The sequence below is a fragment of the Mobula hypostoma genome, chromosome 28 (genome assembly GCF_963921235.1).
Source record: "Mobula hypostoma chromosome 28, sMobHyp1.1, whole genome shotgun sequence".
NCBI classification, from domain to species: domain Eukaryota; kingdom Metazoa; phylum Chordata; class Chondrichthyes; order Myliobatiformes; family Myliobatidae; genus Mobula; species Mobula hypostoma.
Window position 1 is genome coordinate 25,452,475 of NC_086124.1, and position 13,368 is coordinate 25,465,842.

The 13,368-nt window shown below is 49.7% G+C and overlaps 1 protein-coding gene across 2 annotated transcripts in view; it reads left to right on the forward strand.

The window, feature by feature from the left end:
- Positions 1-13,368, forward strand: part of LOC134338996 (IQ motif and SEC7 domain-containing protein 2-like) — a 176,311-nt gene that overhangs the window by 48,230 nt on the left and 114,713 nt on the right. For both annotated transcript variants that reach the window (XM_063035219.1, XM_063035222.1), the window contains exon 2: positions 7,401-7,430. In XM_063035219.1, coding sequence (XP_062891289.1) covers positions 7,401-7,430 — 30 coding nt within the window. The remainder of the gene's footprint in view (positions 1-7,400; positions 7,431-13,368) is intronic.

The following is a 13,368-nucleotide window of genomic DNA, read 5'->3' on the forward strand; positions in this document are numbered from 1 at the left end:
CGAGGAGGTGGTAAATGAAGTGATAGATGTGAAGAAGGGACGGGTGGGGGAGGAGGTGAATCAGATGCAGGTCATGTGAGGGGTAAGAGGAAGAGAGGGGGTGGCAGGGATGATAGGAAGAGAGAAAAGAAGGGGGGGTAAATACAAAAGGAACAAGAGGGAGGAGCAAAGAAAAAGATCTTATTCTTGCTTCGTCACCCTTCCTTTCCAGTCCTGATGAAAGGTCTCAACCCAAAATGTTGACTGTTTATTCCCATCCGCAGACGTTGCCTGGCCTGCTGAGTTCCTGCAGCTTTTTGTGTGTGTTACTCTGGAGGGGAGAGAAGGTCTGGATGCAATGGGAGAGAGTACAGGAAGAAGTGAGTGGGAGAGAGATGGAGGAACTAAAGGATGCATTTTAATTCCCCAGGGAGTAATTTTGTGTGCTTAATGTGCCTAGTCCTTGTCCTGCCAGTTGAGGGAACACAGGACTTCGGGTTCAGTTGCCCCAGAGGGTCCAGGAACTTGCAGGGAAGTGTCAGGGAGTTTGAGACATGGACCCACATACCCCATCTTTACCCCCTTATCCTGACCACCTGATGATCTCTCCCCCTCTCAGAATCAGAATCAGGTTGAATATCACTGGCACGTCGTGAAATTAGTTTTTTTTGGCAGCAGTACATTGCAATACATGGTAATAAAAACTGTGAATAACACTAAATATATATTTAAATTAAATAAGTAGTGCAATAATAGAAATAAAAAAGTAGTGAGGTAGTGTTCATGGGTTCAATGTCTATTCAGAAATCTGATGGCAAAGGGAAAGAAGCTATTCCTGAATAGTTGACTGTGTGCCTTCAGGCTTCTGTACCTCCTTCCTGAGGGTAGCAATGAGAAGAGGGTATGTCCTGGGTTTTGGGGGTCCTAAATGAATAATGCCAATTTTTTGAGGCTTCGCTCCCTGACAATGTCTGGAGGCTGGGGAGGCTGGTACCCATGATAGAGCTGACTGAGTTCACAACTTTCTGCAACTTCTTTTGATCCTATGTGGTAGCCCCCTAACTCCCATACCAGCTGGTGATGCAGCTTGTTAGGATGCTCTGCACAGTACATCTGCAGAAATTTGTGAGTGCCTTTGGTTACATACCAAATGTCCTCAAGCTCCCAATGAAATATTGCCGCTGTTGTGCCTTCTTTGTAACTGCGTCGATATGCTGGGCCCAGGATAGATCTTCAGAGATGCTAATGCCCAGGAACTTGTAATTACTCACCCTTTCTACTTCTGATCCCTTGATGAGGACTGCTATGTGTTCCCTCATTCTACCCTTTCTGAAGTCCGCAATCAGTTCTTTGGTCTTACTGACGTTGAGTGCAAGGCTGTTGCTCCAACACCACTCAACCAGCTGATATATCTCACTCCTGTACACCTGCTCATCACCAACTGAAATTCTGCCAACAATAGTTGTATCATCAGCAAATTTATAGATGGCATTTTAGCTATACCTAGCCATACAGCCATGGGTATAGAGAGAGTAAAGCAGTGGGCTAAGCACACATCCTTGAGATGCGCCAGTGTTGATTGTCAGTGAGGTGGAGACGTTATTTCCAATCCACACAGACTGTGGTCTTCTGGTGTTGGTTTTAAGCCCACCCTACAATGCCTCATTTAAAAATTACAGTGAACTGTTAGCTCACACGAAAAGGTCACTGGCCGCAGTTTACCGTCACTGCAGGACTTGTATATGTCCAGGAAAAAGAAGAGGGCAGGAAAAAATATTGTGGACTCAATACTCTCTCCAATTTTTTTTACAGCTGCACATTGCTCTGAGCAGGAAAATTTTACATGACCTGAAAACTGTGTGGCACTTTAAATATTTTTCTTTGTAATATGCATACATAAATATTTAGAATGGAAGTTGAAAAATCACATACTTTTGATTTTATTTATTAATTGAGGAGTATATTGAAATACAGCACAACAGAGGAAAATCTCCCACATTTCATAAACTTCTTCGAGATGTGTCCAAGTCCAGCTGCGTGGCAACAAAGGCTATGTGCATGGGAGCATTTCAGTCACTGCGCGGCCGTGCATCCACAGAACTTAGAGGGAACAGTGGCAGACACTACCCACCCTGCAAACTGCCTTTTCCAAAAGCTCCCTTTGGGAAAGCGTTGTAGGGTATTAAAACAAAAATTTAACGCCATCTTAAAAGTTTCTTCCCCCAGGCAGTTAATCCAATCAACCACTAGTTAGCCCAGCCCCACTCCCCTCTATCTATAGCCTCAGTCACTGCACTGTAAACACTTTAAATTTCTTTTTATAATGCTATTTACTTTGTAAATGCTTGCTGGTATTTGTGTATTTAAGCTAAGGCTTCTGTTGGTTGGGATTGCCCATGTTGCGTCCTAGCTGTTTAGGTACACAAGCCAGGGCAGTACAATATGGAGAGCAAGCTGTTGCTCATGTAGCAAACTCACCTTCTCCACGCAGCTGATGAATTCAAAGGACGACAGAGACTGATACAATTTGGCACCAGCGTCCATCACAGGAGTTGCCAATCAGCATTGAACTCGATGTAGAACTGCCTTTGGGACTCCAGCTCCAGATTTATCCTTCGGGATTTACTCCCAAAGCCTTCCCATGAGTGCGTACAGTCGCAAGGCAGTTGTGGTTTGAGTTCAGTTTTCCTTCTTCCAGATAAGCTGCCAACTACGGCTGATGAGCCCCATCTGCCTGGAGTGACAGGGTTTAAGATGCCAGTAACCTGGTTTTGCCCCTTCTCCTGTCAGTAGCTGAGCCACGTGAAGGCCAGTAGCTGGGCTTGGTTGTCAGAGGCTATTTGAGACGCATGCCATTGGGAGCATTTAATAGGTAGTGGGAACTTATCTCCACTACTTCCCCCGGCTATAACAACCTTAAAGAACCAACTTACGTATTTATGAATATTTAATTCCATATCTATACTTTAAACAGAGTAACATGCACAAAATGCCAGAGGAACTCAGCAGGTCAGGCAGCAACTATGAACAGGAATAAAGGGTCAATGTTTAGGGCCGAGACCCTTCATCGGGACTGGAAAGAAAGGAGGAAGAAGCCAGAATAAGAAGGTTGGAGGGAAGGGAAAGAGTACAAACTGGTGTGTGATAGGTGAGGCTAGATGAGGGGAAAGGTAGGTGGGTAGGGGGAGGGTTGTTGTTGTTCAGTCATTAAGTCGAGTCTGACTCTTTGTGACCTCATAGACCATAGGGTCCACAGGGTTTTCATGGCAAGATACGGAAGTAGATTGCCGGGCCTTTCTTCCGCACAGATACTGCTGATGCCCAGGTTGGGACCCGGCTGGGTTTGAACTCAGGACCATCTGCCTTGCAGTCCAGTGTTGATGCCACTACACCACCAGGAAGGGAGGGTGAAGTAAGAAGCTGGGTAGTAGTAGGTGGAGAAGGTAAAGGCCTGAAGAAGAAGGAGAGGAGAGTGGATCTTGGGAGGAAGGGAAGGAGGAGGGGCTCCAGAGAGTGGCGATGGGCAGGTGAGGAGAAGGGAAGGAGTAAGAGCAGAACCAGAATGGGGAATGGAAAAGGAAAGAAGGGAGGGAAGAGAAAGTACCGGAGGTTAGAGAAATTGATGTTCATGCCATCAGGTTGGTGGTGACTAAGACAGAATATGAGGTGTTGCTCCTCCAACCTGAGAGTGGCCTCATCATGGCAGTAGAGGAGGCCATAGACCGACATGTCAGAATTTTGTCAGTGAATTTTACTGGCATCTTATAGTCTTGTGTTTGACAATTTGGCACACTGGACATGATCAGTCGGGACACTGAGGACTGGAGACGCAGGAGTCCGCGGACAAACGATCTGCTGGAGGAATGCAGAGGGCTGAGCAGCTTCTGTGGGATGGGAGTGGGTGTGGGTGAAGGAATTGTCAACATCTTGGGTCGTTGAAACGCCAGCAATTTCTTCCCTGCCACAGATGCTGCTGTACCTGAGTTCCTCCAGCACTCATAGTAGGACTGACTCCTTTCCTGCACTGTGCAGGAATTACCTCACAGTTGGGCAAGAGGTTGGTGAGGCCGATCTAAAGATGAGCTTTATGTCTCGGGTGTACATCGCAACATACAGTGAAATGCATCGTTTGTGTCAAATAAAATCAGCGAGGATTGTGTCGGCATGCTTCTGGCACCAATGTTTATTTATTTACTTATTGAGAAACAACACGGAACAGCCCCTTCCAGCCCTTTGAGCCACGTCACCCAGCAACCCCACAATTTAACCCTAGCCTACCAAGTGGTACGTCTTTGAACTGAGGAAGGAAACCAGAGCACCCAGAGAAAACCCAAGCAGTCACTGGGGAGAACGTACCACTTTATTAGAACATAAGACAGAGGTGCAAAACTAGGCCACTCAGCCCATCAAGTTTGCACTGTCATTCCATCATGGCTGATATATTATCCTTCTCAACTCCATTCTCCTGCCTTCTCCTCATAACCATTGACCCCCTGACTAATCAACAACCTATCAATTTCTGCTTTAAATATACCCAATTTACCCCCGGCTAAGGAAATTCCTCCTCATCTCTGTTCTAAACGAACATCCCTCTACTCAGAGGCTGTTCCCGCTGGTCCTAGACTCCCCCACAACAGGAAACATCCTCTCCACACCCACTCTGTCTAACCCTTTCAATATCTGATAGATTTCATTGACATCCCCTTGCATTCTTCTAAACTTTGCCAAGTACAGGCCCAGAGCCATAAAACTCTCCTCATATATTAACCCTTTCAATCCCAGAATCATTTTTGTGAACCTCCTTTGGACTCCCTCCAGTGCCAGCACATCCATTCTTATATAAGAGGCTCAAACTGCTCACAATACTCCAAGTGCAGTCTGACCATGTCTTATAAGACCCCAGCATTAAGTCCTTGCTTTTATGTTCGGAGGGATATGGACCAACTCAGGGAAGTGGGACTGGCTTAGCTAGGCACCTTGGTTCTCAGAATCAGAATCAGGTTTAATATCACCAGCATATGTCGTGAGATTTGTCTTTGCAGCAGCAGTACAATGCAATACATAATAATAGAGAAAAATCTGTGAATTACAGTAAGTATATATATTTCTTTTCTGAACAGACATTGAACCCGTGAACACTGTCTCACTACTTTTTTGCACCACTTATTTAATGTTTTATATATATGTGTGTATGTATGTGTGTGTGTGTATGTATACATATATATATGAAACAGTTACATTAAATAAATAGTGCAAAAAAAGTAGAGAGATAGTGTTCATGGGCTCAATGTCTGTTCAGAAATCTGATGGCAGAGGTGAAGAAGCTGTTCCTGAATGGTTGAGGGTGTGCCTTCAGGCTTCTGTACCTCCTTCCTGATGGTAGCAGTGAGAAGAGGGCAGGTCCTGGGTGATAAGAGTCGTTAATGATGGACACTGCCTTTCTGAGGCACTGAGGACACTGATGTTCTGGATGCTACGGGGGCTAGTGCCCATAATGGAGCTGACTAAGTGGTGATGCAGCCAGTTTGAATGCTGTAGAAATTTGCAAATGTCTTTGGTGACATACCAAATCTCCTCAAACTCCTAATCTTAAATATAGCCACTGTTGTACCTTCTTTGTAACCTCATTGATATTTTGAGTCTAGGATAGATCCTCAGGGACATTGACAGCCAGGAACATGAAACTGCTCACCTTTTCCACTTCGATGAGGACTGGTGTGTGCTCCCTCATCTTGCCCTTTCTGAAGTCCACAGTCAATTCTTTGGTCTTACTGACGTCGAGCAAAACCCATGAACAAGCGGAGCTGAAGAACATGTTTCCCAGCAGCAAACGCTCCCCTACACAATTTGCAATTGCTCTACAATATCGCGAGAAATTTGACTGGACATGCAGAGGAGGTTCACAAGAATGATCTCGGGAATGAAAGGGTTAATGTATGAGGAGCATTTGATGGCTCTGGGCCTGTACTCGTTGGAATTCAAAGTTCAATGTAAATTTATCAGAGTACATATATATCACCATATACAACCCTGAGATTCATTTTCCAGCAGACATACTCAATAAATCCACAATTATATAATAACCATAATAGAATCAACAAAAGACTGCACCACGAGGAAATCTGCAGATGCTGGAATTTCAAGCAACACACATAAAAGTTGCTGGTGAACGCAGCAGGCCAGGCAGCATCTCTAGGAAGAGGTACAGTGGACGTTTTGGGACCAGACCCTTCGTCAGGACTGACTGAAGGAAGATCTAGTAAGAGATTTGAAAGTGGGAGAGGGAGGGGGAGAACCGGAATGATAGGAGAAGACAGGAGGGGGAGGGATGGAGCCAAGAGCTGGACAGGTGATTGGCAAAAGGGATATGAGAGGATCATGGGACAGGAGGCCTAGGGAGAAAGAAAAGGGGGAGGGGGGAACCCAGAGGATGGGCAAGGGGTATAGTGAGAGGGACAGAGGGAGAAAAAGGAGAGAGAGAAAAAGAATGTGTGTATGTAAATAAATAACAGATGGGGTACAAGGGGGAGGTGGGGCGTTAGCGGAAGTTTGAGAAGTCAATGTTCATGCCATCAGGTTGGAGGCTACCCAGACGGAATATAAGGTGTTGTTCCTCCAACCTGAGTGTGGCTTCATGTTTACAGTAGAGGAGGCCGTGGACGTTCAACTTGGGCGTTCAACCAGAGTACAAAAGGCAATAAACTATGAAAATACAAAAAGAAAGAAATAAGCCTTAAATATCAAGAACAATAAGCAATAAATATCAACAACAATTGTATGTAGTCCACAGAACATCTCTGTGGTTCACCAGCGCTATCAGTACTATTAGAAGAATGGGAGGGGGGGGTCTCATTGAAACCTATCAAATATTGGGAGGCCTGGATAGGGTGGATGTGAAGAAGATGTTTCCTTTCTCAGTGGGGAGTCTAAGACCAGAGGACGCGGCCTCAGAATACAAGGACACCTTTTAGAACAGAGATGAGGAGGAATTTCTTTAGCCAGAGGGTGGTAAAACTGAGGAATTCATTCCCATAGATGGCTGTGGAGGCCAAGTCATTGGGTGAATTTAAAGCGGAGGTTGATGGGTTCATGATTAGTCAGGGCATCAAAGGTAATGGGGAGAAGGCAGGAGAACGGGCTTGAGAGGGATAATAAATCAGCCATGATGGAATGGCAGAGCAAACACACTGGGTTGGATGGCCTATTTCTGCTCCTATGTCCTATGGATTAAAAGGGCTGGTCTAGAACTGAAAGATGTTGCTTGTGTTATTCGTGCTGTGTTCTGTAGTCCTCTGCTTTCCAGGTACCAGGACCCCAGTCTCACCTCGCTCTGCCGACCCGAGGGACTGGGGCAGCAATCCGACCAATTATCTGCCGAGGTACTAATTGCCGATTTTTCTTTTCCCCCCATCTTTACGCAGGGCCGACGTTGAAACATCGAAAACCATCAGGTCAGTCAGATGTTTCTCTGAGATTTTGTGGGTTTCGCTCCGATTGCCACGGCATGGAGTTTGTTCGGGGGGGGGGCTGCTGGTGGGGAAGGGAGAGTTTGTAACTTTGAGCGACTGGGTGGGTGACCTGGGGTCCTGAGGGTCGCTCGTGAACGATGGCTGGTGTTTTGGCATGTTGTGATCTCATTTTCTGAAGGTGTTGGTAGCTTCTTTAAGATTTTTACCCTTGTATTGCGATGAGCAGGGGGGCTTCATTGAATAGGAGGGTGACATGATACCTTAGCGCATCCTGATGCATAACCCACCCACCCCACATGCCCCAGTTTCATTCAGGGCAGTTACACCCACTGAGTGCCCCACTGACACTGTCCCTCACCTATCCGTCTCAAACTTGTCAGAGTAAAATTTCTGTCTCATTCGCACTAACCCCTATTCCTCCTCCACTACCCACTCTTGTCCCACCCCCACTTTCATTTCCCCACTCGCCCACCCACTCGCGCTACCCCTCCCCCTCTTGCCTACCCACTCTTGTTCCCCTGTCTCGTCCACCCACATTCACTTCCCACTCTCGCTCCCCCCTCTTGCCCACCCACTCTCGCTCCCCCCTCTTGCCCACCCACTCTCGCTCCCATCTCTTGCCCACCCACTCTCGCTCCCCCCTCGCCCACCCACTTGTTCCTCCTCTCTCACCCACTCATTCTCATTCCCCCCTCTCTCCACCCACTCTCGTTTGCCCTTTCTCGCCCACCTACTCTTGGCTTCCCACCCTTGTCCCCAGCCTCTACCCCCTCCCTGCCTTCCCTGCCCCTCTGCGTTTCATTCTTTTGTTCCCCTCTTTCACCCCTCTCTTGCTATAGTCCCCTCCCCACTCTCAGCTCCCCCACTCTTGCCACCTTCCTTTTCCCTCCCACTGCTTTCTCTCATTTCTCTTCCTTCTTATCACCCCTTTTCTCTCAACCCCTCTTTTTAGTCCCCTTCCCTCACCACTCTCTCTCACTACCCCTCCTCGCACCCCCCCACCGTTGTCTCTCACACCCCACTCTCTTGCCCCCAACTCTTCATCCACCATGCGACTTTTGGGACCATGCACTCTTGACCGTCTGTCACCAGGGTGGTTTGGAGAGGGGTTAGCCATGTCAGCTGCTCCCATGCGAGCACTGAGCTAACCTTTCTCCGGGAAAGGGCTGCTGAAGCCGCAAATGGCAGGTTCATCTTTCCACCCTCACACGGACTCTGCAGAGGATTGAAACTTCATCTGCGAATTGCAAAGGAAAGGCAGCCACTGTGGAAAGGGATTTGCCCGCACTCCTTATCCTCTGAAGCACAAGACTCCAAGCATTTGTCCCGAAGACTGATACTTTAGTTTTGTGTTTTGGTGTCTGGTGTCCTCTGTGGAAAGTGCTTTCTCGGTGCTGTTGGAGGGGGCCTATCATCTCCCCACCCCCCCCCACCCAACTCTGTCACTCCCCTGGGCCAGTGCGAGTAACTACAGTACGATTTTGTAGTCAGTGCACGTTGCAGTCACGGTGGAGGGAGGGAGGGAGGACATGCTTAGGGCGGCGGGGGGCACGGTTGCAGGCCAATTTGCTACAGGTGGCGTCGCGCTTCTTGAGTCACTGGGGGGAGCGGCGGGAGGGGGCGCACGCACAGAGGGGAGCAGGGAACGTTGTGTCGCACGCCCGAGCCGCGCCTTGCCAGCGATGGGAAGAATTTGCGCGGTGGATGTGGAGTGCATCGACTCACGGCGCCCAGGTAAGTGCAGCCTGTTGAAACTCTATCCCGACTTGTGCCTCATGGATGGTGGCGGGGGCTGGCACACAGGGATTCACTCGCCCCAGGGTACCCAGCCTCAGAACTACTCCTGCAGCCTTGGTAGTTATGCTGGTCACAGTGATCTCACCTCAAGTTGTTGATGGCGATAGACTTGATCAGATTCAGATTTTGACTAATCTATCACATGTACATTGAAACATACAGTGAGATGCGTCGTTGGCATTCACAACCCAAGAATGTGCTGGCGGCAGCCCGCAAGTGTTGCCACGCATTTGGCGCAAACATAGCATACCCACAGTGCTCAGCAGGACAATACTGAACACAGCAAGACGGAACGTGCTGAGTGACAAAGCAACAACAGGGAAACAAACCCTTGTTTCCTCCCTCCCTCCCACCCACCCACGCGCCTACACAGTCCTCCAGCCCCAGGACTCCAGTAGACTCATGGATTCACAGATTTGGGGCTCTGGGCTTCAGGCTTCGATCTAGAGATCCAATTGGCCTTTGAGCCTTGATCTGGCCCGCCAATCGGCCCTTGGGTCTCGACCCAGATCTCAGATCATACTTTGGGCCTCGATCCAGACCGCCAGTTGGCTTTTGGTCCTCAATCCGACCTCGGATTTTTGATCTCAACCCCAGGACCCGCAGGCGATGGGACAAATGAGGACCCCGGCTGAAGACCTGAACTTCAGGCCTTGAATATTGGACTTAACAATGACAGGATCCTGAAAACTAGGCCTCAAATAATTTATACTTTATTGTCGCCAAACAATTGATACTAGAGCGTACAATCATCACAGCGATATTTGATTCTGCGCTTCGCGCTCCCTGGAGTACAAATCAATAGTAAATATTAAAAATTTAAATATAAATCATAAATAGAAAATAGAAAAGGGAAAGTAAGGGAGATTCTCTCGGCTGATGGGATGCCAAACGACCCTGCTGGTCTACCAGCCTGACATTCACTCACACCCTCGCCACTGACTTAGACTCCGGCCTATTCTCTAATTCCCCCATATCCCTGTCCCTAAACTTTGTCCTGACTCCAAAACCATCCATATGAACCTAAAACATACGAAAAACTAATTCTGAGCCGCAACCTCAACAGAGAATGCAGCTCAGCGCCATCTTGGGGAGGGATAGGCACATGAGGTAGTGAGTGGCTTGACCACTCAGTTCCTCCAGATGCTTGTTTTCTGCGGCAGAGCATGAGCTGTGATGTGAGGTTGGGCTTGTATGCCATCTTATCCCCTCAAATCCACTACGGCCAATTGCATTTAAGGAAACGTGGAATCTAGGCAGCTGATTGCTGTAGCTGTCCAAGTTCTGCTCACCAGAGACGGAGGGCTTCGCCTTGCTAGAACGTTGCAGTGGGATCGAACTCCTTAAAAGCCAAGCCCTGGGGTTGGGGGGGGGCATGAATTAGAAAAGGCAGAGAAACGTGATGGACCAGGGGAGCATTTCAAAGGAAAGCTCTGAGTCACAGAGATGGGGAGGGGTGTAGGCAGCAGGTGTGGGGTCACAGAGATAGGAAGGGGTGTATGGGAGGGAGAAGGCCACGGAGGGTTGTAATGGAGGAAGCAGGTCACGAAGATTAGGAGTGATGTAGGGGACAGAGGATGTCACAGAGACGGTGGGATTTAGTGGATGGAGGGGGTCACGGAGATGGGGAGGGAGGGTATCATGGAGACAGGGGTGTAAGGGAGGGAGGGGGGTCACAGAAATGGAGAGTGGTGTAGGGGCTGTAGGGGTTACAGAGACAGGGAGGGTTGTAGGGGCAGAAGGAGGTCACAGAGATGGTGACGGGTATAGGGGAGGGAGGGGATTACAGACATGAGGTGTGGTGTAGGGGCCAGAGGAGGTTACAAAGACAGGGAGGAAGTGACAGATGGAAGGGGTTACAGAGACAGGGAGGGGCGGAGGGGATGGAGGAGATTTCAGAAACAGGACGGGGTATAGGGGAAGGTGGATATTACAGGGACGGGGAAGGGTGTAGGGGCTGGAGGGGGAAACAGATGGGAAGGGTGTAGGGGAGGTAGGGGTTTACTGAGACAGGAAGGGTGTAGGGGAGGTAGGGGTTTAACAGAGATGAGAACGGTGTAGGGGAGGTGGGGGTTACAGAGACGGGAAGGGTGTAGGGGAGGTTGGAGATTACAGAGGAAGGGTGTAGGGGAGATAGGGGGTTACAGAGACAAGAAGTGTGTAAGGGAAGTAGGGGTTACAGAGATGAGAAAGGTGTAGGGGAGGTGGGGTTACAGAGATGAGAAAGGTGTAGGGGAGGTAGGGGTTACAGAGACAGGAAGGGTGTAGGGGAGGTGGGGGTTACAGAGATGAGAAGGGTGTAGGGGAGGTACGACGTTACAGAGGAAGGGTTTAGGGGAGGGAGGGGTTTAACAGAGATGAGAAGGATGTAGGGGAGGTAAGGATTACAGAGACGGTAAGGGTGTCGGGGAGGTAAGGCTTACAGAGACAGGAAGGGTATCGGGGGGTAGGTGGTTACAGAGACGGTAAGGGTGTCGGGGAGGTAAGGCTTACAGAGACAGGAAGGGTGTCGGGGGGTAGGTGGTTACAGAGACGGGAAGGGTGTCGGGGAGTAGGTGGTTACAGAGACAGGAGGGTGTAGGGGAGGTAAGGATTACAGAGATGGGAAGGGTGTAGGGGAGGTAGAGGTTACAGAGCTGGGAAGGATGTGGGGGGGGTAGGTGGTTACAGAGCTGGGAAGGGTGTGGGGGGGGGTAAGTGGTTACAGAGACAGGAAGGGTGTGGGGAGGTAAGGGTTACAGAGCTGGGAAGGGTGTAGGGGAGATAGGTGGTTACAGAGATGGGAAGGGTGTGGGGGGGGGTAGGTGGTTACAGAGACAGGAAGGGTGTAGGGGCGGTAAGGGTTACAGAGCTGGGAAGGGTGTGTGGGGTGTAGGTGGTAACAGAGACAGGAAGGGTGTAGGGGCAGTAAGGGTTACAGAGCTGGGAAGGGTGTAGGGGAGGTGGGGGTTACAGAAACAGGAAGGGTGTAGGGGAGGCAAGTGTTACAGAGCTAGGAAGGGTGTGGGGGCGTAGGTGGTTACAGAGCTGGGAAGAGTGCGGGGTGTAGGTGATTACAGAGACAGGAAGGGTGTAGGGGAGGTAAGGGTTACAGAGACAGGACGGGTCTAGGGGAGGTAAGGGTTACAGAGCTGGGAAGGGTGTTGGGGGGTAGGTGGTTACAGAGACAGGAAGGATGTAGGGGAGGTAGGGGTTTAACAGAGATGAGAAGGGTGTAGGGGAGGTAGGGGTTACAGAAACGGGAAGGGTGTAGGGGAGATAAGGGTTACAGAGTTGGGAAGGGTGTGAGGGGGTAGGTGGTTACAGAGACAGGAAGGATGTAGGGGAGGTAGGGGTTTAACAGAGATGAGAAGGGTGTAGGGGAGGTAAGTGGTTACAGAGACAAGAAGGGTGTAGAGGAGGTAAGGGTTACAGAGCTGGGAAGGGTGTGGGGGGGTAGGTGGTTACAGAGACAGGAAGCATGTAGGGGAGGTAAGGGTTACAGAGACAGGAAGGGTGTAGGGGAGGTAAGGGTTACAGAGCTGGGAAGGGTGTGGGGGGGTAGGTGGTTACAGAGACAGGAAGGGTGTAGGGGAGGTAAGGGTTACAGAGCTGGGAAGGGTGTAGGGGGGTAGGTGGTTACAGAGACAGGAAGGGTGTAGGGGAGGGAGGGGGTTACAGAGACAGGAAGGGTGTCGGGGGGTAGGTGGCTACAGAGATAGGAAGGGTGTGGGGAGGTAAGGGTTACAGAGCTGGGAAGGGTGTCGGGGGGTAGGTGGTTACAGAGATGGGAAGGGTATGGGGAGGTAAGGGTTACAGAGCTGGGAAGGGTGTGGAGGGTAGGTGGTTACAGAGACAGGAAGGTTGTAGGGGAGGGAGGGGGTTACAGAGACAGGAAGGGTGTAGGGGAGGTAAGGGTTACAGAGACAGGAAGGGTGTAGGGGAGGTAAGGGTTACAGAGATGGGAAGGGTGTGGGGGGGTAGGTCGTTACAAAGACAGGAAGGGTGTAGGGGAGGGAGGGGGTTACAGAGATGGGAAGGGTGTAGGGGAGGTGGGGGTTACAGAGATGGGAAGGGTGTAGGGGAGGTAAGGGTTACAGAGCTGGGAAGGGTGTCGCGTGGTAGGTGGTTACAGAGACAGGAA